Source organism: Pongo abelii, chromosome 1, assembly GCF_028885655.2.
Source record: "Pongo abelii isolate AG06213 chromosome 1, NHGRI_mPonAbe1-v2.0_pri, whole genome shotgun sequence".
Lineage (NCBI taxonomy): Eukaryota > Metazoa > Chordata > Mammalia > Primates > Hominidae > Pongo > Pongo abelii.
Genome location: NC_071985.2, coordinates 198,354,065 through 198,379,232, shown reverse-complemented (window position 1 = coordinate 198,379,232; position 25,168 = coordinate 198,354,065). Strand labels below are relative to the sequence as shown.

General features: G+C 42.4%; 1 protein-coding gene across 6 annotated transcripts; it reads right to left on the bottom strand.

Moving 5' to 3' along the window:
- Window positions 1-6,822: 6,822 nt before the first annotated feature.
- SFPQ (splicing factor proline and glutamine rich) lies at window positions 6,823-24,055 on the bottom strand. 6 transcript variants are annotated; one of them, XR_008515955.1, is made up of 13 exons: window positions 22,675-24,055; window positions 21,784-21,972; window positions 21,135-21,436; window positions 20,940-21,035; window positions 19,631-19,827; window positions 19,447-19,531; window positions 18,416-18,533; window positions 17,667-17,715; window positions 17,465-17,586; window positions 11,570-15,050; window positions 8,415-8,462; window positions 7,755-7,835; window positions 6,823-6,917 (listed from the first exon to the last, which is right to left on the bottom strand). XR_008515955.1 is itself a non-coding variant. In XM_009252674.3 (11 exons), exons 1-10 carry the CDS (start codon window positions 23,485-23,487, stop codon window positions 8,439-8,441), a joined length of 1,995 nt encoding a protein of 664 aa, XP_009250949.2. In that variant the 5' UTR covers window positions 23,488-24,055; the 3' UTR covers window positions 6,823-6,917; window positions 8,415-8,438. The 6 variants fall into 6 exon arrangements, 1 of the variants encoding a protein (XP_009250949.2); XR_008515960.1 differs by having other exon boundaries at window positions 6,823-6,914; XR_008515962.1 differs by lacking the exon at window positions 7,755-7,835.
- Window positions 24,056-25,168: the final 1,113 nt, after the last annotated feature.

The window sequence follows — 25,168 nt, the reverse complement described above, 5'->3', positions numbered from 1 at the left end:
AATCCCAACACTTTGGGAGGCTGAGGCAGGAGGATAACTGGAGCCCAGGAGTTCAAGACCAGCCTGGGCAGCATACTGAGACCCATCTCTATGAAATAAAAAAATTAGCCAGGCATGGTGGTGCATGCCTGTGGTTCCAGCTACTTGGGGGACTAAGGAAGATCACTTGAGCTGGGGAAGTCGAGGCTGCAATGAGCTGTGATTGTGCCACTGCACTGCAGCCTGGGCAACAGAGTGAGACCCCTGTCTCAAAAAATAAAAAGTTTGAAACAGAAAATAAGAAAACAAAATAAACTGGGTGTATATCGTCAGGATCATCTTTAGTCTTTTCCAGCAGTCCTTGTGGTACTACCACCGTTTTGTTAAATTCACCAGCCAAAGGTTTTTATTTTGTCTTAATATTTGATGAAAAGAAACTCCTGGTTCCAAACCAATAGGTAAATGGAGAGTACTTAAGACATAAGATAAAATATTGATAAATTCTCAGATGCAAGAATTCTTCTTTAGGTCTTGCCAAGGGAGAAGTCATCACACAAATGTTTTTTTACTGCTCAGTCCAGAGCCCTTTTCTCAGACACAGACTGGCTTCCCTTTTCTCTTGATGCAAGTCAGCTTTCCAATCCATTGTGATCACTACCACGGAATCTGTCATTCACGTATCTTTTCCCTCTCCATGCCACAGCCTCAGGGTAGAACCCTGTCCGAAGGCACCTTCCTCACTGTTCTGAAAAACAACCACCAGTCCCTTTTCTTTTAGGAATTGAGACACATCTAATCACTTTAAGGAAAAAGAAAGGATGTAAGTGTTCCAACCATCTCAACAGAGTTGTCACACATGCGAGAGAAGTAGCCATCTTGGACTTGGACACCAATAGCCTTCAGAAGACTTCAGACCTGGCCTCCCTCTGACCTGGAGCTGCCTGGCCGAGCCCAGCCAACCCTAAAAACCATAATGAGTTGTTGTCTAAAGCCACTGAGTTTAGGGGTAGTGTGTTAGGAAGCAATAGATAACTGAACTAGAGGTAGTGCTAAGAAACAGACCACAGCAGAGCAGGGGGTAAAACCAGTGAGGAAGTGATTTTAATAATCCAGGTGCCCTCAGTGCCTCTTGTTCAAGGATTCCCACTGCTCTTCAGATAAAGTTCAAAATACTTAGCATGGCCTACAAGACCTTTTTTTTTTTTTTTTTTTTTTTTTTTTTGAGATGGAGTATCACTGTCGCCCAGACTGGAGGGCAGTGGCATGATCTTGGCTCACTGTAACCTCCGCCTCCCAGGTTCAAGCAATTCTCCTGCCTCAGCCTCGCGAGCAGCTGAAATTACAGGCGTGTGCCACCACGCCTGCTAATTTTTTTGTATTTTTAGTAGAGATGGGGTTTTACCATGTTGGCCAGGCTGGTCTCGAACTCCTGACCTCAGGTGATCTGCCCACCTCAGCCTCCCAAAGTGTTGGGATTACAGGCGTGAGCCACCACACCCGGCCAAGGCCTCTTCTTACACCACTCCAAAAGTCTTTTTTCAATAAAGCTTTATTTAAATATAATTCACGCATCTAACAGTTGATCCATTTATACAACTTAATGGTTTTCAGTGTATTCACAGATATGTTCATCCATCACCACTCAATTTTAGAATATTTTATTTTTTTGAGATGGAGTCTCACTCTCTTGCCCGGGCTGGAGTATAGTGGCTCCATCTTGGCTCACTGCGAACTCTACCTCCTGGGTTCAAGTGATTCTCATGCTTCAGCCTCCTAGTAGCTGGGATTATAGGCATGCACCCGGCTAATTTTTGTATTTTTAGTAGAGTTGGGGTTTCACCACGTTGGCCAGGCTGGTCTTGAACTCCTGACCTCAGGTGATCCACCCACCTCAGCTTCCCAAAGTGTTGGGATTACAGGCGTGAGCCACTGTGCCTGGCCTAGAATATTTTCATTACCTCAAAAAGAAACCCTGCATCATTCAGCTATGATACACCTATTATTCCCCATCACTCTCTCGGCCACTGCCACTAATCTACTTTGTCTCTGTAGATTTCCATGTTCTGGCCATTTCACATGAATACAATATGTGGTCTTTTGTGACTGGCTTCTTTCACTTAGCATGTTTTCAAGCTTTATCCATGTTGTGGCATGTTATCAGTACTTCATTCCTTGTTATGGATTAATAATATTCTTTTGTACAGATATACTACATTTTGCTTATCCATTCATCAGTTGATGGACATTTGCGTTGTTTCTACCTTTTAGTTATTATTATTATTATTGAGACAGGGTCTCGCTCTGCCACCTAGGCTGGAATGCGGTGGCGCAATCACAGCTCACCACAGCCTCGACTTCCTGGGCTCAAGTGTTCCTCCCACCTCACCCTCCTGAGTAGCTGGGACTACAGGTACAGTGCCACCATGCCTGGCTAATTTTTGTATTTTTTGTAGAGATGGGGTTTCTTCACCATGCTGCCCAGGCTAGCTACTCCCAAACTCTGGGGCTCAAGCAACTCTCTCGCCTTGGCCTCCCAAAGTACTAGGATTACCGATGTAAGCCACCAAACCTGGCCCTTTTGGCTATTATTAATGCTGGTATAAACATCTGCATACAAGTTACTGAGCAAATGTTTTCGTTTCTCTTGGGCATTGGAATTGCTGGGTCACTTGGTGACTCTATGTTTATTTGCCGAATTGCGAGACTGTTTTCCAACATGGCTGCACCAGTTTACATTTCCACCAGTGATGTATGAGGGTTCCCATTTCTGCCCCCCGCCTCCCCCACCCAAGACGGAGTCTCACTCTGTCACCCAGGCTGGAGTGCAGTGGCACGATCTCGGCTCACTGCAAACTCTGCTTCCCAGGTTCAAATGATTCTCCTGCCCTAGCCTCCCAAGTAGCTGGGATTACAGGCATGCGCCACCACACCTGGCTAATTTTGTATTTTCAGTACAGACGGATTTTCGCCATGTTGGCCAGGCTGGTCTCAAACTCCTGACCTCAAGTGACCCACCCGCCTTGGCCTCCCAAAGTGCTGGTTTCACAAGCCTGAGCCACCAAGCGTGACCTTGATTCTAGCCTTTCTAATGAGTATAAAGTGGTTTGGATTGGATTTCCCTAATGACTAATAATGTCTAGCATCTTTTCATGTGCTTATTAGCCACTTACTAATCTTCCTTGAGAAATATCTATTCACCTTCTCTGCCTTTTTTGAGACGGAGTCTCACTCTGTCGCCCAGGCTGGAGTGCACTACAACCTCCACCTCCTGGGTTCAACCGATTCTCCTGCCTCAGCCTCCTGAGTAGCTGGGATTACAGGTACCAGCCACCACACCCGGCTAATTTTTTGTATTTTCAGTAGAGTCAGGGTTTCACTATGTTAGCCAGGCTGGTCTCGAACTCCTGGCCTCAAGAGATCTGCCTGCCTTGGCCTCTCAAAGTGCTGGGATTACAGGCATCAGTGCCTATGTCTTAAGTGTATTTATTAAATATTTTTGTTTTTTTCATTTTTTTGAGACAGGGTCTTGCTCTGTCACCCAGGCTGGAGTGCAGTGGTGCCATTATAGCTCACTGCAGCCTCAGCCTTCTGGGCTCAAGTGACCCTCCCACCTCAGCCTCCTGAATAGCTGGGACTACAGGCAGGTGCCACCACACTCACCTTATTTTTAAATTTTTTGTAGAGTTAGGGTCTTGCCATGCTGTGCAGGATGGTCTTGAATTCCTGGCCTCAAGTGATCCTCCTGCCTCAGCTGGGATTATAGGCATGAGCCACCATGCCCAGCCAGTCCTAAGAATTCTTTATATGTTCTACATACAAGTCCCTTATCAGCTGCATGATTTGCAAATATTTTGTTCTCATATTTAGGGCTTCAATCCATTTTTTAATTTTTGTATACGGTGTGAGGTGGCGTCTTTTTTTACATGTGGCTACCTAGTTTCCCAGCACCACTTGTTGAAAAGACCATTATTTCTCCATCGGATGATTTTGGTAACCCTTGTTGAAAATCAGCTGGCCATATGTGCGAGCGTTTATTTCTGGACTCTCAATTCTATTACTCTATGTCTATGCTTGTGCTAGTAGTACAACAGCCTTGATTACCATTGCTTTGTAGTAAGTTTTGAAATCAGAAGTGTGAACTCAACTTTGTTCAAGATTTGTTTCCAAGATTGTTTTGGCTATTCTGGGTCTCTTACAATTCTATGTGAATTTTACAATCAGTTTATCAATTTCAAGAAATTAGCTAGGATTATGCTGAATCTGCAGCCTAGTTTGCTAAGTGTTACTACCATGTTAACAATGTTATTATGGAATATTTCCCCAATTATGTGTCTTCTTTCCACAATTTATTTTCCTCTGAATCCTTTAGTTATTTCAATAGTGCTATGTTTCTTCAACTCTGTTTAGAACCAAACCTGTTTTAGATCCAGAACATTATGTGCCCACTATTTTGTTAAAATGTGGACTTTGTCATGTTTTCAGTTCTAGGCTTCTCCACCCTTCAAGACTATTGTTTTAGAACACCTGAGTCAGGTATTGTGTCAAGTACTTAACATACCAACTAATCAACAGCCCTGCTATGCAGCAATTCTTGTACTTAATTCTACTTACCATTTGAGGTTAAGTAAACTTGCAACAGATGGCCTCTCCTTGGGACTTCCATTCCTTTCAGTACTTAGGCTCTTTCTAATTGTTCCCTATGGACTACATGATCTGCAAGTTAAATTTTCTCCCTATCAAAAAACTGCTAATCAGGCTCTTCTGATTACATGGTATACTAAGGGAAATATCCTTTTTGCCTGTGAACCTTATCACTGGTAAAGAGACTTGAAAATACCATATGCTCCTTTTGCATCTTTAGGCACTGCTAAATGTTTTTGCATCATTTTCTATCTCAATGACCCTATGAAAAAGGTGTTTTGCAGATGAGCAAACTACAACTAAACAAACTTGCAAGATAATGCAGCCAGGCAAATTGCAGAAATAATGTATGAATTCCGGTAGTATGACCTCACATACCCCTAAACCACTATAATATACTTTATATTGTTTTTGCCTTGAGATCCACAAAGCTTCAGATCCACAGTGGGAAAACTAAGTATTAACAGAATTGAGGCAAAACAATGACTCCAAGATTCTTGATTTGGGTGTAAGCTGACCTGATTATTTAAAAAACACAGAGTATGAAAAAAATTGACCAGATCTTAGTCTCATTCCTGGGAGTTAACTGTACACAGCTTCTCAAAACAAATTTCATACTGGCCGGCTGCGGTAGCTCACGTCTGTAATCCCAGCACTTTGGAAGGGTGAGGCGGGTGGATCAGGAGGTCAGGAGATCCAGACCATCCTGGCTAACATTTTTAGTCTCTACTAAAAATACAAAAAAATTCGCCGGGCGTGGTGGCAGGCGCCTGTAGTCCCAGCTACTCAGGAGGCTGAGGCAGGAGAATGGCATCAACCCAGGAGGCGGAGCTTGCAGTGAGCCGACACTGCACCACTGCACTCTAGCCTGAGCGACAGAGCGAGACTCCATCTCAAAAAAAAAAAATTTCACGGGATGAGTAGATGATGTACCTTAACTTTGTGGCTATTTCAAATTCTCTCAAGCAAACCTGAAATTTTTTCTGCTCAATTGAAGCAAAATAATTAACTTTCTGAAATTCTGCACTATTAGTAATGAGGCCCCACACAGCAACACAAATACCTTTAAGCATGAGCCTCAGATCTCATCCTGAACAAATGCTTTAGTGAGCGCTTGCTTTGGCAGAACATACTGTAAAACTGGAATGTTTGTGGGAGGCCGGGCGTGGTGGCTCACACCTGTAATCCCAGCACTTTTGGGGGGCCGAGGCGGGCGGTTCACCTGAGTCAGGAGTTTGAAACCAGCCTGGCCAACGGAGACTCAGTCTCAGAAAATAGTCATAATAATAATTAGTGTGCGAGACTAACAGCTTCGCAAGTTTTAGTATAAGGGCTCCAAGAGTGAAGGGGACAGATAATTTGTGTACAATTTTTACTAACAGCTTTTAAGTCAGTTCCAGATTTTTCCTTACATTTAGATGTTCTCAAAAATTACCCAGATCACACTCCATTATCAAATTTTATTTGACTTTGAGAAATTGACAGCCCTTCATTATTACTCAGACCAATCAAAACACAGTAGAGTCCTCCCTTGTCTGTGAGGAGGTAACATTCCGAGACCCCCTCAGTGGATGCCCAAAACCACAAATGGTACCAAAGCCTAGCCTAGCCTACATGGCCTTTTTTTTTTGGATGGCAAATAGCATATACAGCATGGATATGCTGTATCCAACATTCCCACCAGTATCCCATCCAAGGTGGGAAGGACAGGATGCCTCTCAGAAAAGCACACAATTTAAAAATTAATAACTCTGAGATTGTGGTTAACCATGGTTGCAGATAAGGGGATATTACTATATTGTTATTTGACTATGCTTGCTTGTGAAGCGATGTGTGACTATCTGATAACCGTCATCTGATAGTTCGTACATACAACAGAAGTTGGAAATACAGAATGCTATGTCTGAAATCCAGTCAAGATGTAGGTAGTAATTGCTAAATTAATAACATGCTAATTTTAGAAATAAAAATTAGAGTGAAGGCAAATATCTAAAATGGACCATAAAAACTGATCAGTAATTGAGACTGAAACCAGCACTACCAAGTCACAATAGGATCCTGAATTATACTTAATCTGGTTCTGTGTCTGTAATACAGACCATCTTTTTTTTTTTTTTTTTTAATGTCACTTTGAATACATTGAAGTCAGGAAAATTCTAGAAAATAAATGAACACTAAAAAAGCAAAAACAAAACCAAAGGATAATTAGGATAATGCCTTTATTAACGAGAACGAAACGTTCATTCCTCCTTCCACTCCTTCTCGTTGGTTTTCTGGACACAGCTCACCTGATCCTGCTAATTAAAGGGTATGATTACTCCAAAGGATAGAAGAATCAGAGTTACCAAATTCTCAAACATAACATTATATAACTGTCAAGTGAACTAATACCAAAGAAATCTTATCAATCGGCCTGGCGCGGTGGCTCACGCCTGCAATCTCAGCACTTTGGGAGGCCGAGGAGGGTGGATCACGGGGTCAGGAGATCGAGATTACTCTGGCTAACATGGTGAAACCCCGTCTCTACTAAAAAATACAAAAAAAAAATTAGCCGGGCGTGTATGGCGGGCGCCTGTAGTCCCAGCTACTCGGGAGGCTGAGGCAGGAGAATGGCGTGAACCCGGGAGGCGGAGCTTGCAGTGAGCCAAGATCACGCACCACTGCTCCAGCCTGGGCGAAAGAGCGAGACTCCGTCTCAAAAAAAAAAAAATTTTAATCAAAGAACATGGCATTAATTGTAAATAGGCAGGGCGGAGTGGCTCAAGCCTGTAATCCCAGCACTTTGGGAGGCCAAGGTGGACAGATCACCTGAGGTCAGGAGTTTGAGACCAGCCTGACCAACATGGTCAAACCCTGTCTCTACTAAAAATACAAAATGAGCCGGGCGTGGTGGAACATGCCTGTAATCCCAGCTACTTGGGAGGCTGAAGCAGGAGAATCGCTTGAACCCAGGAGGTGGAGGTTGCAGTGAGCCAAAATCACGGCATTGCACTACAGCCTGGGCAACAAGAGCGAAACTCCATCTCAAAAAATAAAAAATTAAAAATTAAAGGTTCCCACATTAGTAATGTTATTTTTGTACCACCCAAGGGCCTTTCTGAAGACAGTTTAACAGACTAAATCATTTAACTTACCTAGAAACATTGTCAGTCTGCTTGTGGCTTCCCTCCTTGATTGACTCACGCTGTGTGATGTCTTGAGAAGTATCTATCCACCTGTAACAAAAAATCTAACTTGCTCACTGCAGCCTCAACCTTCCAGGATCAAGTGATCCCTCCCACCTCAGCCTCCAAGGGAGTTGGGACCACAGGCACACACCACCACACCTGGCTATATTTTTTTCTGTAGAGACATGGTCTATTTTGCCCAGGCTGGGCTCAAGCAATCCTCCCACTTCTGCCTCCCAAAGTGCTAGGAATATAGGTGTAAAGCCACCATGCCTGACCTTCTCCTACATTTTCTTAAGTAAAAAAAGAATCATGGAGTTTTAGATGGAGTCTAAACTTGAATTGAATATTGAGAATATGGCCTTTCCCCTTATTAAGTCAAGCTTTCTTTTCTGTTCTTCTATGATTGTTATATAACCATCCACTTTTTTTGAATTCTATTGTTTGACATTTTTATAATGCCTCTCACTTGCTTTCTCACATACATCCCTAATTTCCAAACAAAAATACAGGGATATTATCTTAGAAAAGGTAAACATCTCAAAGTTTCACCCCACATATCTAAATGAAATTATTTAAATCAAACTCAAAAGCCTCTAGATGTTAAGATTTCTAAAGGAAACTTACTTCATGTGAACGAGCACTCCAACATCAGCCAACATCAATCATTCTTACCTAAAGAATAATAAGAAAAAGTTAATATAAAAGACAAGGGTATAAAATAAAGGTTTGAAAATGCTAGTCAACTTCAAAATTTAAAGAGTAAAAATCCAGAGATAAAGATTGGGGGTAAGTTACAGCATAAAAAAAATAGGAAGAAACTTCATGGTGGGGGGGAGATCTAAAATTAATCTTACATAAAATAAGTAAACACCTGAATTAGAATGAAAACTGTATTTTCTTTAAAATGTAAAAGCCTAACTCTTATTTTCACCGGTCTGAGCACAAGTTTGACTGCAACCCAAAATATACTATCCCTTATGTGAAGGTATGTGACAACGTTGACCTCACCAAATGAGTTTTAACATCAGCTCTTTTTTCATATGAAAGCACATACCCTGCTCCCCATTCAAGTATGTCTTCCATTGTCAGGCGGGCTGACCACCTTCAGCAGGAGTCCTCCAACAGTGCCCAACTCCCCTTCCCACAGTACACAACGCTGCAGTTGTTGTCCTGCAATCCTTTGTATTTACCTCATTCTTTCCCATCTAAGTCCTCACTGAGTTTTAAAGTTAGGGCTGGAAAAGCTATGCCTTACTGGGACAGCAAGGAACCAATTTTTTTCTGAGGGAGAAGACATTCACCTTCACTATATGCCTGGCAGGGCCACAGTGCACAAAACAAAGATCAGCCTTCATTCAAGTTCCAGGTTTTTCTTCCTCCCTGAATGATTACTGCAAAGGGTATATGAAGTAAGAGTTCCCTGTTGCACATGTACCATCCATAAGGGATACTATATCGTTTTGCATTCTTCCCCCCATTCTCCACATTGTCCTATCCTACGTCCAAGCCCTTTTCACTCTCAAAAAAAAAAAAAGCAATGTATTTTTTTCAGCACTGGTGTTCAAAAGCAACATTTTGATGGTTAATGGTTTACCAGCAACTGTTGAGATTTCCAGTTGAGTCTTAAAAATCGCCAATCATTATCTAGCAGCAATGACAGATGATTAGGAGCAGTCAAATCCTCTGAATTCTTTCCCTAATAGGCAGCCATTTGAGAACTGCACTAGCTGACATCACTAAAACATTATCAGCTAAAACCAAAACCAAATAAAGGCCCAGACCAACATCCTAGCTCTCTAAAACCTGTCCAAAATCATTAAGTGAAAGGCAGTAAATGCAGGACTGTGGATCATGTCACTGCAGCTGACAATGATTAACAATAGGAGACATGCAACCCCCATTAAGGTTAAAAGTCCAAAACTAGTCACACGCATCTCTTTATTGGGGAAAAGTGAGACTATTATGCATTCTTGGTAGGTTTGCAACCTTGCATGAAGAGCACCCATTGCATTTCTTTCATCTTTCAGAAAGCACCGGTATCTGTTCCAAGGGCCTAACAGTACGAAAATACATTCTGGCATCACACCTCTGAACCCAAGACTGTTCTCATTAAAAATAATTTTGGTTTGTAACAAAATTATGAAATACAATGCAAGCACCTCGGTATAGCATTATTACTGAAACCACTTAATTCCCAGCTTTTTGACTGAGTTTTTTAAAAAAACCCACTGCACTAAGATTCACAATTCATTGCTACATACAAATTAAAGCTAGTAAGAACACACTAACGTCACAAGTTTCTCATTCTAAAGTGCAAAAGCCTAATCATCTGAAAGTGAACAGGGTAAGGCAAAATTAACCCCCCACCCCAATAAAGTTCCTGAAGTCCATATATTATACCAAGTACATTCTCTAAAAATTGTTACTGACTGGTAAGAAATAGACCCGAGTTTTTATTTCTAACACCCAATTACTAAACCACGGCAGCAAGCACTGGCCACCGATTTAATGGATTACGACACAGGAAACCCCATCAGGGTTCTATGTAATTTAGTGATACTCATGTCACTAATATTGAGCATTATACTTGACCTGCATTATATTCTTGATATGCAGAGGCTAAACTAGTCATCATTTGCTCTTTCATCTATCAGTAGAGTCCAAAGTTGTTTGCTTGAATGGACTACATGTTAAAGTACAAGTCTGTCCCCACCTTGTGAATTGCTTGCCAACGAGCAAGCTCTTTTTCTAGATACACAGAAGAAAAGTCTCATAGTCATGAAGTTTTCATCAGCATTTATGCAAAGTAAACCACTTGCCAGTTACAGAGCAGAAACATTATACATGAAAGCTCTCTCTCATGCATGCTAGCTAAAAACCAGCTCAGAGACCAAAAAGTTGAAATGAGGTCTGGAACAACAGTTGATGCAAAGTCCTAAGCAACAAAAGTTGTGCTTTTGAAGACTTAGGTTTTCTTGTAAACATTTTGGACTATAACATCACATCCCTAAAGCTAAGGGAACCAAATTCAAAAAGCTACTCTGAACATATGCAGTCATCCTACAGAAACGACGATGTCTTATGATTGGGAATGATTCCCAACATGTATTCGACTGTAGTCAAGTCAATGTTCCACACCACCTTCCCCCAGGTTTAGAGTATAGACATATTTAGACAAGTCCCATAACTTGAACTATTCACATTAGATTCCCATCTAAGCCCAAGTTAGTAACAATGGTGTTTTCATGAAGCCCATGTTTTTAAAAATTTTAAATCGCATTACAAAAAAACCTGTACTTTTAGTTCAACTCAACTTGTAGAATTACCAAGATTGCATAATGAAATTACTGATATTGCCGATCTATGGGCAGGTCAGTTTGCTACAATAGAGACTAATTATCACATGCTATACGGTCCACGTCAAGGTGCTAAAAGCACCCTAGTTCCCAAGTATAGTTTAGTTCCCTCTCCCCCACACCACTGATGTGTTCCATGTTATCTTCAGTTACAATGCAACTAAAGGAAACCACACAACTGAGTCAGATATACCAAAGTATCAAGTTTGCACTTTTTATCTGAGAACTGCAACAGCACTGAATTCTGCCTGACAAATTACAGATCTAACCCCACACCCACACAGTTTTGATGTAAGCTAGCTTTACCATACAAGTGTCAGGTGCTGCACTGTAATTTCATTGTCAGAAATGTGATGCCAGAATGCCCACGGAATAAAAGTACATAGCAAGTCACCAAGTTAGATTATATTGCTTGTTACCTACCTGTATGCAGTCGGCAATGAGAATCTTGGAGCAAGCAGGAATACTACATCCGGGTCCTAATGTCCATTGCCATTTGCGGTACTACGTTCCTCACAGTTACGCACTGCAGAAATGCTGGCTAAATGCAGTTATGTAGCAGGCCACTACTTTAATAGTGCATAATTGCAGTCCAAGAACACCAGAAAACATTCCGCCACAACTTAGTGGCTTGCCCAAGAAAAGCCAAGTATCTAAATTTTAATCTGCCATAATATGCCACTTAAAAATTGCACAGGCGTAACGTTACAATTTCCCCAATTTTTAGCTGTTTATATTAGTGGTACAATACATCTATAAAGAGTGGTGGGGTTTGTAGTACTTCTTAGGAGTTTAATTAATGTTCTAAGCAAAGAGGATTATGGTTTCACTAACATGAGCCAATGGGCTATGCTTATAAAATACCTATTAAATACACTGGGGTCTTAACAGTATGCAGTTTTTAAAGATTAGGAGAAGTATAAAAAACAACCAGTGTTCCTCTTAAAACAAAATTATGAGAAAGTGGAGAAGAGGAAATGGGGACAAGTGGTTTCTTTAAATGAGAAAAATGGCTAAAATACTTCAAAATTGCTACCTCCCCTTTCCCACCCCAAGTTTCAGATCGACTTTTAGGAAACTATTAAGATTATTTAAATTCACATTAGGCTAAAAACTATCATATATACATTGAAGACTTATTGAAAGTCTATTTGAGTAAGCTTACAACCCTGGGTACATTGCTGTTTCAGTGATGAAAGTCAAATGTCATTTGAAACTAAGCAACATTATTTGCTAAACAACGTTTAGCAACTCTACAGTCCACAGTAAGGGTATCAAAAGCCACAACTTTCAGGAGATTATCCATTAGCATCCTTCACCACTCTTCAAAGGTACAGTACTACCAAAAGCTTATTTTAGGGGGTCTGTGCCAGCATCCCTTATAAAGAAAGGCATGTAATCTGAAAAATAAACTGAAACATTAATTTTATAGGCAGATTTTCCCATTTCCCGACCAGCCCCCACCCACACACATTCAAAGATCACCCTCTGTGGGTGTCTCATGAACACCCCTTATTTTCTTGTCTTTAGTAGTCCCTACTATATAATTCAACCAAACTGCAATGGATTCCTTTCTAATCAAGACCCTTGTTTCCGTACAGAAAACCTCTTATGTATCACCAATTAATAACCTGTTTTGGGACAAAACTTCCTCGTTGATATAATCATGGTAAAACTACTCATATTTCCGAGTGTGCTGGTGAATGATATAATGAGCATTTTCTAATGAGAGTCTCTCCTTTAGCACACCACGTACCTGTCAGTCATACAACCATAATTTGGTGAGATGCTTTTATACACTAGTGTTTACTTTCAGCATTATCCTGTTTCCTATGCAGAAAGTGCTCAGATTGTTCCAACAATAGGTCTCCTTTTGTACACAGGCACAATACTAAACTTCAGCATGTTAATAAAGGTTTGACTTAGAATTTTTCTTTTGCCAATTAGCACCAAGAACAGAGGTGAAAAGGAGGAAGACACATTCCATAGTAAGAGATCTATAATGTACAGATTTGAATGGAACATAACTAAGAACAAAGCCAAACCATTCAATTACTTTACCTACTGTTAGGAAGCTGTTCCTCTAACATATTTACACTGGGAAATCAGGCTCCCATTATACTAACAGGCAACAATAAACAATCTACTTTAATAGTCAAAGTCTCTTGTTCTAATGGAAGGGGGTTCAATGAAGTTGACAATTAACTGACAACACCATGGAAACATTCCAAGCCTTTATGGTGGGAGAAAGGGATATTTGTACTGTGTAGCATGAGCAACTTTCTCCAGATTTAGTGCTACATGATAAACGAAACTATGTAAAAAAAACAAGTTAACAAATTTACAATAAGAATGATTATCTGCAACCCTATTTGTTAACAGTCACCACTAGCTCTTAGAAGAGAACCAATAGATTTTTATAGTCCTATAGATTTTGCCCAACAGAAGTAGCACAAGGAGATGTAAAAGTTACAGAGTACAAATGTATATATAACTAAACCTACTTCAGTTACTAAACCTTTTTTTTTTTTTTTTTGAGAGTCTCGCTCTGTTGCCCAGGCTGGAGTGCAGTGGCACAGTCTCAGCTCATTGCAACCTCCACCTCCAGGTTCAAGCAATTCTCCTGGCTCAGCCTCCCGAGTAGCTGGGATTACAGGCGCCTGCCACCACTCCCAGCTAATTTTTTGTATTTTTAGTAGAGACAGGGTTTCACCATGTTGGCCAGGCTGGTCTTGAACTCCAGTTCTCATGATTTGCCCACCTCAGCCTCCCAAAGTGCTGGGATTACAGGCGTGAGCCACCACGCCCGGCCCAGTTACTAAACCTTCTTTCTTTCATGTTTTGTTTTTTAGACTACACCCCATCTTTATAAATCACTTGAATACATGAAAAGGCTTCATGTTTAACAATCTTTAATTCAAATGTAAAAGTTCAATACAAGCCATTTATAGGGCTTGAGATTTGTTGGTCTTTTAAAAACAAGAAATGGGGAAATGCAACAAAATGATCTTTCCACTTTTCAAAAGCTTTCAAAAGTAAAGGATAGATCATAGGGCCATAAAAGATCCATTTAATCAAACCCACTTTCACCCCCTACCAATTGTCTTACACCCATTCCACAATCTTAATACATATTCCTGAATGAAGATTTACAGTTCAGCTTTGCTTACATAACCATTTAAGAAATACTTAGCACCAGCGTGCTTCCTATATGCCAAACAAATCATGAAACTACTTCAATATGCATTTCTTCTTTTTAAAACAAAGGGGGCAGTTATTTGTAGAAAGCAATACTTAGCCTCCAGATACATTTCCCAGAAATGGCATATGCCATTCAAAGGCCTAGACACTCTCATGCTTTCAGTGTGGAACACCTAGCCTAATGTGCATAGAAGCATGAATGGCAAAGTTGAAGATCAATATTATAACTATTTTTCTATTTATTTGAAGCACAGTAAAAAAAAAAAAAAAAAAAAAAAATTGGTACACTTTGGAAATTCAGTGGCACAAGGTACACTGCCATAACTTGAGGGACATTATACAGTAAAAAAGAAAAAAAAAGAAATAAAAAGGAAAAAAAAATTCTCCTGTTTCAAACACTGCATTACATAATTTTACCTGCCCAAACAGACCATTTACAAATATTAGGTCAATAAACTGCTAACATCCATAAAAAGATAGCTTTCTTACTAAAATGCAAGAATTTAAAAGATTGGTATCTAAACAAAAAACAAAACAAACTGGAATGAAAACCTAAATATCACATCTAAAATCGGGGTTTTTTGTTTGGGCCTTCGTACTCTTCTCTCCCTCTACCATATCCTGCTGGAGTTCCAGGCCCCATTCCTCTAGGACCCTGTCCACCCACAGGCCCCGCACCTCCCTGCCCAAAGCGCTCAGTACGCTATTGGAACAGTAATTAACAGTTCATTATAAGTAGTTGATGTCCATGTGTGTTAAGTAAATATTTTAGAAGGTTCCGTAGTCAACGTTCGTCGATACAATCACCAATGAGTCGATCCACAGGTACCGGGAACATAGAAAGGAAAAAAGGGTAATTTGAAAATTAGTTTACGATAATACATGCCTTGTGGTATGTTCCCACTTGAGCCATTCTCATACACCTGTTTCAAAGAACAGATCTTCCCTGTAGTGCTAAAAAATTTAAGAATTAGTGCAGATGTGAAAATCCATTCCAAAATGAGTTCTAAGAAATTTCACATCAGATTAACCCACTGAAAAGCTTGCAAACTCTCACTTTCAACGTCTGAACAGGAAATTTAATTTCCAAGTAAGCCTAACAAGCCCAACCAGAGATTCAATTCACTCAATGAAGTGACAAAGACCTACTCACCAGTTAGTGGCATGTGCTGCTTAAGAAACCTTGCGCTTTTCAAGATCTTAAGACACATCTGCTAAGTTGCAGAAATCTTAAAAGGTTGAAAGTTTTAATAAAATGCTACCAGACTACAAAAAGAAAAAGCATAAAAGACTGTAGATTTAGTCACTTAACCGGCACAGTAACTTGATCAAAAAAACTTGTGTTGCCAAATTCTCACAGGCATACTACCTTCCGAGCCATCACTATATAACCAGAGACAATTACGTTCTCAGTACTATTCTATATTGTTGCAAACTAAATGAACAAACCCCACCCACCTTCATCAGTCCATCTTTTCCCTTAGGTCTTTGAAAAGTGCAGACACTTTGCTGTAATTCCATGTTTTAGATACTTCCCAAACAACACCAAGCTAAAGTAACTGCAATAAAGCAGTGAGTGACTTCACTATTCCCATCTAGTTTTAGGTAATTCTGGAGATAGAAGTTTTCGATAGAAACATATGTGCCTTAAGTAGCAGACCCCTCAGGTATGCAAACACAGCAGCCTACACTTTTTCTCATTCCATTTATAATAGACTAGTTACTAAGAGTATTACTCCAAATAAAAAACTAAAATGGCATCAGGGTTTAACTGTTCCTATACACAATTTCAACATTTTTTTAAACAAAATACTATTGAGCTACTCAAAATGACTAAACCTTAATCCTTTGTTTTTCAAAATCTTATAAATTACAGGGTTTTTGGCTCATTGTTCTGTGTTCTACCTCTAAGAGCTTAAAAAAAAGAAAAATTTGGGGCTTTCATAATTATGTTAATTACACCAGCTGAGAACCCAGGAGCTATCAGCTACCTGTTATCTAGAATATAAACCTTTAATTGTGAGAACATGAGGTCAAATTAGATTTTACACATTACCTAACAATCTGTCTTTAGGAAGAATATAAACCAAAATGTTACCCACATACTCTGAAAAATCTCAAGAAAGCCCATAAGTATTACATTTTACCCAACCAGCCATTTATAATTCTAACTTTAATTCCCAAAAAGTCTTAGGTAGATTATAAATAGGTGAGGCCCTATACTAAATCTTTATGTTTATACTTATAAAATGCATCTTATGAGCTACACACTGCAGCTCCCCTCCTTTGCCAAAAGCCTGTAGTGAACTCATCACATTCAACTCAGCTATAAAAATGCACTCTCTAAACCCACCAAAATTCAGTCCTAACGATTTGTAAAGCCCTAATGCAGCCACTCATACCAGTTCAACTGATTGTTCTAAGCATCTGACAGGCTATATTCACAGCTGAAACATGATAGCATCAAGAAGGTTCAGATCAAATGCACACCATTAGTATGCTTAAAAATTATTGTTGATTTTTGCTACTCTGTAGCAAAATGGAGATGTCAGTTGATTTTAGAAGGTATACCTACAGACAGGCCCAACAGGTGGGAAACGACGAGTCAAAACACTCAATTCCCTTTTCATAGGATAGAAGCCACACCAAATATAGGTCAAAGTCCTACACATCACTAAAACATGCCTAAAGCTTCAAACTACAAGTCTGATTCCTACTCATGGCAAATACCAGCTTAAAGAATGACAGTTTGCCATTTGATTATTCTCACTTGGATGTAGAATAATCAGATACATTATCTAGCATCTAGAATTTGGATTTGCCATGCACTAGAGTTCAAAAGCACCTAAATCTACTTATTGCCAAAGGTAATTCCACATACTACTAACAGCATTGACTCCTTGTTGGCAACCGTTATCTGTTTGGGTTACCACACACCGAGTTCTTCTATGTTGCCAAAGTATTCCTCAATATTACATATTTATGTATGAAATTGGTAGGGGAAACTAAAAGAGGTCCAGTCACCTACTTAAAACAAAACAAAACAAAACAAAACAAACACACCTAAGTTGTGAAAATGAGAATTTCCTTGGTACTACGTCCCACAGGATACATTACCATGTCACTTCCCATCATGGAACCACTCATGGTTGCTGGTGGAACGCCAGGATTAGCTTCATAACCTATGCCACCACCACCACCTAGAGGTGGAAATTTCTGGCCTCCTGAACCATAGGGATCTAGAAAACAAAAATAGTGGTTACAACTCCACCAGAATACCACTCTCTACTTATATCATTAATTTAAATTTCACACTTACCTCCCATGTTCATTGCTCCTCCACCACCCATTCGCATGTCTCTTTCCCTCTGCAAGAAAAAAATTCCTTTCAATATACCTGTACTATACCCACAGCAAGCATTCTTAAGAACTGAGAAATTTTCAAGAGTTAAACAAAAAACATGGTAAAGTTCAAAAGTTCATCATCTGAATTATTTTTGAAATCAATATTCTGAAAACTAAGTTAGACTCAATTATCCAAAGACCTATAAAACTTCCTATTCAAGGCCAGGAGCAGTGGCTCACGCCTGTAATCCCAGCACTTTGTAAGGCCGAGGCAGGCAGATCACCTGAGGTCAGGAGTTCAAGACCAGCCTGGCCAACACGGCAAAACGCCGTTTCTACTAAAAATACAAAAATTAGCTGAGCATGGTGGCAGGCACTTGTAATCCCACCTACTCAAGAGGCTGAGGCAGGAGAATCACTTGAACCCAGGAGGCGGGATGCTGCAGTGAGCCAAGATCAAGCCACTGCACTCCAGCCTGGGTGACAAGAGCAAAACTCTCTCCAAAAAACAAACAAAACAAAAAAACCAAGAAACAAAACACAAAAAAACTTCCTATTCAATTAAATCCTCTGACCCATACAAGGAAATCAAACATAATATACTTGGTTAGAAAAAAAGCAGAAAATAACTGTAATTTGATATTAAAATTTCCTGTAATTCCTTTTAGGTACCTGCAAGTTCTATAGACAATTCCAATTAGAAGGCAGTAAAGGTTGACTTACTGGATCCATGTAGCCCATTCGGCTGTAACTTTCCTCTCTTTGGCGCCTCATTTGTTCTTCCATCTCACGTTGACGAATCATCATCTCTTCCTCTCTTCTACGTCGTTCCTCCTCTTGCCTAGAAATACCCATCAGGCACATAACTGAAGAGTTATCTACATCTTTTAGAATTCAATGTGAAGAAACCTAGCAGTTGGCCTAAGAACTAGGTTACAGCTAAAAAACACAAAGGCTTAGAGTGAGTCTAGGGGCACAGTACTAAAGACATCCTGGCAAATAATGTAGGCTTTATTAAGGAAAATCTTACACTGTATTCAGTTTTAAGTGTTAAACCAACACTGACATAATATTTAACCTTTGTATTTTGCCTGACTGACCTGAAAAACTAAGTACATCTTTTCCCTAAATGTCAGAATATAAATGTTAGTGCAGAAATCAAGGCTTAAGGCCAGGGTTGGTAGTTCATGCCTGTAATCTCAGTACTTTAGGAGGCCAGGAGCTTGACACCAGCCTAGGCAATATAGGAAGACTCCATCTCCACAAATACAAAAAAATTTAAAAAATTAGCTGGGGGTGGTGGCCTGTGCCTCTAGTCCCAGCTACTCAGGAGGATTGCTTGAGCTGAGAAGTTTGAGACTGCAGTGAGCTATGATCACGCCACTGCACTTCAGCCTGGGCCCATCTCAAAAAAGGAAGAAAAAAAATGGCCAAGCGTGGTGGCTCATGCCTGTAATCCTAGCACTTTGGGAGGCAGAGACAGGTGGATCACTTGAGCTCAGGAGTTCAAGGCCAGCCTGGCCAACATGGCGAAACCCCATATCTACTACAAATACAGAAAAACTAGCCAGGTGTCGTGGCGGAGGCCTGTAATCCCAGCTACTCGGGAGGCTGAGGCAAGAGAATCGCTTGAACCCAGGAAGCGGAGGTTGTGGTGAGCTGAGACTGCACCACTGCACTCCAGCCTGGGCAACAGAATGATACATTTCGAAGAAAAAAAAAAATGAAGGCTTAAACCTTAAACACAATTTTACCTCAATTGCATTTCTTTACGTTTCTGCATTTCTTGATTGTGAAGTTCTTCCATGCGTCTTAATTCTTCCTGTCGTCTCATCAGATCTGAACATTGGAAAATATTTTGGATTCACATTAACAAGATTCTAATAAGGTGAAAAACAATTGACCTTAGCAGCGATGTTCATGCAGAGATCTTTTTACCTTGGCGCAAAAGATTTGCCTGATGTTCATGATAGGCATCTTCCATTTCACTTTCCAATTTGTCTTTTGCATCTTTCATGTTTTTTTCAACTTGTTCCCTTTGCTGTTTTTCCATTTCATCCAAAGACTTCCATCGCTGAGAATATTCGTACTCAAATGTGCCATGCTGGGCAAAACGAGGAGGGGTTTCTCTCTCCCTAACAATACACAAAATTTTAAAATGAACCAATTTGTGTATGCATACCAGAAAATACTTGCCCTAGTACTGGTCTTTTTCCTGTTATATTTCTTGTAAAGAGTACAAAAGGCAAAAATTATCCTGATTCATCTAAAAATATCTTCATAGCAAAAATACTCAGAATACTCAATAAAAGAATACAGGCACTGGAGATAAATCCTACCTTCCTCGTTTTCTAATTCTGTTTTCCTCTAGCCAAATTCCTTACCGAGGCTTATTTTTTCCACCCATAAAAATGTACTCCAGGCCACGCACGGTGGCTCACCCCTGTAATCCCCGCACTTTGAGAGGCCAAGGAGGGTGGATCACCCGAGGTCATGAGTTTGAGACCCATATGGCCAACATGATGAAACCCCGTCTCCACTAAAAATACAAAAAATTAGCTAGGCATGGTGGCGGGCACCTGTAATCCCAGCTATTCTGGAGGCCTGAGGCAGGAGAATCACTTGAACCCGGGAGGCAGAGATTGCAGTGAGCTGAGATCACGCCACTGCACTCCAGCCTGGGAAACAAGAGCGAAACTCCAACTCAAAAAAAAAAAAGTACTTCAGCCAGGCACGGTGTGTCATGCCTGTATCCCAGCACTTTGAGAGGCCGAGATGAGCGACTCTCCTGAGGTCAGGAGTTCAAGACCAGCCTAGTCAACATGGTGAAAGCCCATCTCTACTAAAAATAAAAAATGAGCCAGGCATGGTGGCACATGCCTGTAATCCCAGCTATTTGGGAGGCTGAGGCAGGAGAATCGTTTGAACCTGGGAGGCAGAAGTTGCAGTAAGCTGAAGTCATGCCACTGCACTCTGGCCTGGGCAACAGAGTGAGACTCAGTCACACACACGACTTTATGCCATTATTGTAGGGACAAAACAGGACTGCATGTGAATGTATCCACCTCAGAAACAAACAGCTATCCGAATAACAGCTTCAAATCTTCCTCAGTCTGAGATTTTTTACTAATAAGCACATCCACATCAAATAATTTTGCATATTTTAAGCAAAATTGGAAAATCACTAAAATAAATTTATCCTTTACACTTAAATTAAAAACTGCCAAAAAAGTTTAATCAATCTTACTTTTGATACATTGGATTCTTCTGGGCAAGTTTTTCAGGAAGACCATCTTCATCGTCTAGTTGTTCAAGTGGTTCCACAATGACTGGACGAGGAGTTCTAATAACAAAAATGGTTCCATCTTAGCTTTGTTCCAGTTTTATTGCCACCATCTCATATAAGTTGATAGAAATTATTAGAATAAACAAGACAACTTACGTCGTCAGTAAGAAAACACCTTCACTGCATCGTTCAAATGCCTTTCTTGCTGCTGGCTTAGAAGCAAATTCAACAATGCCTTTCCCTGTAGATCTTCCACGATCGTCCACTATTACAACAGCCCTTTCAATAGGACCAAATTGGCTAAAGGCTTCTTCCAACAGTTCATTGGAAACATAAGGTGAAAGATTACGAACAGAAAGGGCAGCAGCATGTGTGGCAAAGCGAACTCGAAGCTGTCTACCTCTCATGGGTGTATCATCGAGTTCGGCTTTGGCAATTTCAGCCAAAGCTCTAGATTCCTGTGTATCAGAGACACTCATGTTAATGATCTCCAAATTGGTTGATGTCTACTCTTAAATTGTCATAAGCCTACTTCCTACTCCCTTTCTTCCTTCAGCTCAGTTTGAGCATTACCTTTAGGCAGCACCCACTAACACCACTTAGTTTACCCACCCCACCCCTCTTTTCTCTTGGGTAGCAACAATTATGCATTATACCGCACGCATATTTTTCCTGTAAGAACGGTGAAAAATCTAAAAGACCAATTTATCCTCCCCAGTTTAAAAACCAAGCCTTCAGCGTTTGTAGTGACAAAAAAATCCCCCACCCCTTTTAATTCTACATAAAATCAAACAATTACACTCACAAGCTTAATAAATCCGAATCCTTTGCCTTTGTTGATAAAAACTTCTCCTGGTTCTCCATATTTAGCAAACAGTCTTTTGAATTCATCCTCCGTGATATCAGCAGGTAGATTCCCAACAAACAACCGACATCGCTGTGTGTAAGTTTTCTCTCCAGGCCTCCTCAAGAGAGACAAATTGGCTTTAAACCCCTAATGAAAAAGGAAAGAAGTTTTCAAACATCAGAGACCTCTGCAAGTGAAAATCCCCAAGATAGTACTTGCTTATCTGAAACTTATCAGTTGCCTTTCTGTTCCGTTTGGTCACAATCAAGGTTTTACTATGTGAAATTTCTAACATGAGCACTATCTTAACATTGAAAAAAGGGCCCTATCATCCAGAATGTTCGAGAATAGACACACTTCCCCAAAGAGTAGACGTCCATCAGCAACTCTGTCAGCCACATATGTTGAGTGTCCCTAACAAAATCTAAATAGTATGAAAATTAAAATAGGAAAATAACACTTAAGTCCAAATGCCACTGTAGCCTACACAATCTGCGCCTGAGCTTTTATGGAACTTCCCGGTTCTCTCCAAACCTACGCCGCACGCTCTGCACTACGCCAGTACCAGGGACAGGCTACCTTCTGCAGGGCCGACCACCGCAGCCCGGCGCTTCCTTCCGAAAGGAAACCTCCCCTAGCTTTCCGCCCGCCAGGAGAACAAGGCGCGGCGGAGGCCAATCCCCCGCCGACCGACGGCCCCGCAGGCCGCCCCGCCCCCGCGGCGACGCGCGCAGGCGCCCCTTCCGGCGGCCGACAAAATGGAAGCCCAGCGCGGGGGCGGGGGCGGGGGCGAGGAGGGGGCCGCCGCCATCTTAGGGGAGCCGACGCGTCGCTCCCATAGACACTCACCTCCGAGTCCGAGATCTTCTCCTCGCTGCGGCCGCCGGGCCCGCCGGGCGGGGGCCCCTGGTGATGCTGCTGGTGGTAGGGCGGGTGGTGCTGGCGGCCCCCGCGGGGCTCCCCGCCGCCTCGATGCGGCGGCTTGGGGTGGCCGCCAGGAGTGCTTAGGCCCGGGCCGCCACCTGGCTTCGGCCCGCCAGGCATTTTGCCGCCTTTGGGACCACCCGGACCTGGGCCCTGCTTAGGCCCTGGACCCGGGCCCGGGACTGCCGCCGGCGGAGGCGGTGGGCCTCCGGCCTGAGGAGGTGTGGTAGGGACCCCGCTGCTTGGCGGGGTGGGTGGCGGCGCCCCGGGAGGGGCCGAGGTGACTGCAGGCGGCGGGGTCGGAGTCGGGCCTGGCCCGGACCCTGGCGGGGCCCCCGAGGTTGGTGGAGTGGCGGGCGGGGCCGAGCTGGAGGCTGGCGGCGCACTGCCTACTCCGGGAGCGGGGCCGGGTCCCTGAGCAACGACGGGCTTGGAAGAGTCCTGCGGCGGTGGCGGCGGCTGCTGCTGCTGATGCGGCTGTGGATGCGGCGGCGGCTGATGCGGCGGCGGCTGCTGCGGCGGTGGCTGTTGCTGCTGTTGGTGTGGAGGCGGTGGCGGGATCGGAGGCTTAGGGCCGCTCTGGCCCGGGCCAGGACCCATGGGGCCGCGATTCTGATTGAGGCCCATGCCGGGCGGCGGAGAACGGAAGTCGTGGAGGCCGCCGCGGCCGCCGCCTCCTCCGCGCCTGTGGAAGCCACCACCACCACCGCCACGACTCCGGAACCGATCCCGAGACATGTCCGTGGTCAAGGGGCGGTCGAGGCAGAAGCGAAGAAGACGCTCAGGAAACGTGGAGGCCACCTTGCTCCTCACAAAATGGCGGATGACACAGGCGGCGCGCCGCCTTTGTCCTCGTCTTATATAGGCCAGCTGGCACGGCTCCGCCTACTCCGCGATCGACAGTTACAGTAGCCAATTGCAATTACTATGCTTGATGACACTAAGTTGCGAACCTCTGATCTTTCCTATTGGCCTCTGGGTGAGAGGCGGGAGGCATGGAGGGACTGAAGTTTCCAGTTGGCCAGTGAGCGAAGAGGGCGTTGGGTGTAGGCCACTATGATTTGCTAGGAGAAATTTGAATGGGTATGCCAGGGCAATTTTCACTTGCGAGCAAATAACCAGGGCCCTATCCGCTCCTGGGGAGAAGCGTTGGAGGTCTCTTCTTTTTTGATTGTCCCTAGGAGCAATCTGCTGATATCCTTGCCCAGAAAAACAGATGTTTTCCGATTCGAAGTCAGAAATCGAGTGCCTGCTATCTACCCTACCTCGTGCCAACTCAATGAAAGTAGAGAAGTAAAATCTTACCGATTTCAAACACACGCAGTCTTAACTGATTTCATTATGGAACCTCATAGGAATACAGATTTATTGTAGCAGCATAAACTTTTCAATAGGCTTCTGTGGGTGCGCGCTTTGTTCAAAAAGAGCCCTTGTGTGTATGTGTGTTTATATACACGTTTAAGAATACCAATCACAGGAGTAATGTAAATATTCCACTCAACACTTTGCGAACAGACTAAGGTACTTATAAAAAAGTACAATGTTAGGCTGGGCGCTGTGGCTCACGCCTGTAATCCCAGCACTTTGGGACACCGAGTCGGGCAGATCACCTGAGGTCAGGAGTTTGAGACCAGCCTGGCCAACATGGCGAAAACCCGTCTTTACTAAAAAATACAAAAATTTGGCTGGGTGCGGTGGCTCACGCCTGTAATCCCAGCACTTTGGGAGCCGAGGCGGGTGGATCACGAGGTCAGGAATTCGAGACCAGCCTGGCCAATATGGTGAAACCCCGTCTCTACTAAAAATACAAAAATTAGCTGGGCGTGGTGGCGTGCGCCTGTAGTCCCAGCTACTCGGGAGGCTGAGGCAGGAGAATTGCTTGAACCCGGGAGGCAGAGGTTGCAGCGAGCAGAGATTGTGCCACTGCACTCCAGCCTGGGCGACAGAGCAAGACTCAGTCTCAAAAAAAAAAAAAAAAAAAAATTTGCTGAGCTTGATAGTGCACACCTATAATCCCAGCCACCTGGGAGGCTGAGGCAGGAGAATTGCTTGAGCCCAGGAGGCGGAAGTTGCAGTGAGCTGAGATCACGCTATTGCACTCTAGCCTGGGCGACAAGTGCCAGACTGTCTCAAAAAAAAAAAAAAATTACAATGTTACAATGTCTATAGGGTATTAACCAGTCAGATGCATCAATTATTTTTCTTTTATTTTCTTTTATTTTTTTGACACAGAGTCTCGCTCTGTTGCCCAGGCTGGAGAGCAGTGGCACTATCTCAGCTCACTGCAACCTCTGCCTCCCAGGTTCAAGTGATTCTCCTGCCTCAGCCTTCCGAGTAGCTGGGACCACAGGCGCACGCCACTGCACCCAGCCAATTTTTGTATTTTTAGTAGAGATAGGGTTTTGCCATGTTGGCCAGG

Excerpts from the sequence above, each read along its gene's own strand:
- SFPQ (XM_009252674.3), bottom strand. The coding sequence starts at position 23,487 with ATGTCTCGGGATCGGTTCCGGAGTCGTGGCGGTGGTGGTGGTGGCTTC. Across the intron at positions 21,036-21,134 it reads GGTGTTTTCTTACTGACGAC|AACTCCTCGTCCAGTCATTG; the intron begins GTAAGTTGTCTT and ends TTTTGTTATTAG. Across the intron at positions 17,716-18,415 it reads GAATGGGCTACATGGATCCA|AGGGAAAGAGACATGCGAAT; the intron begins GTAAGTCAACCT and ends TTTTTCTTGCAG.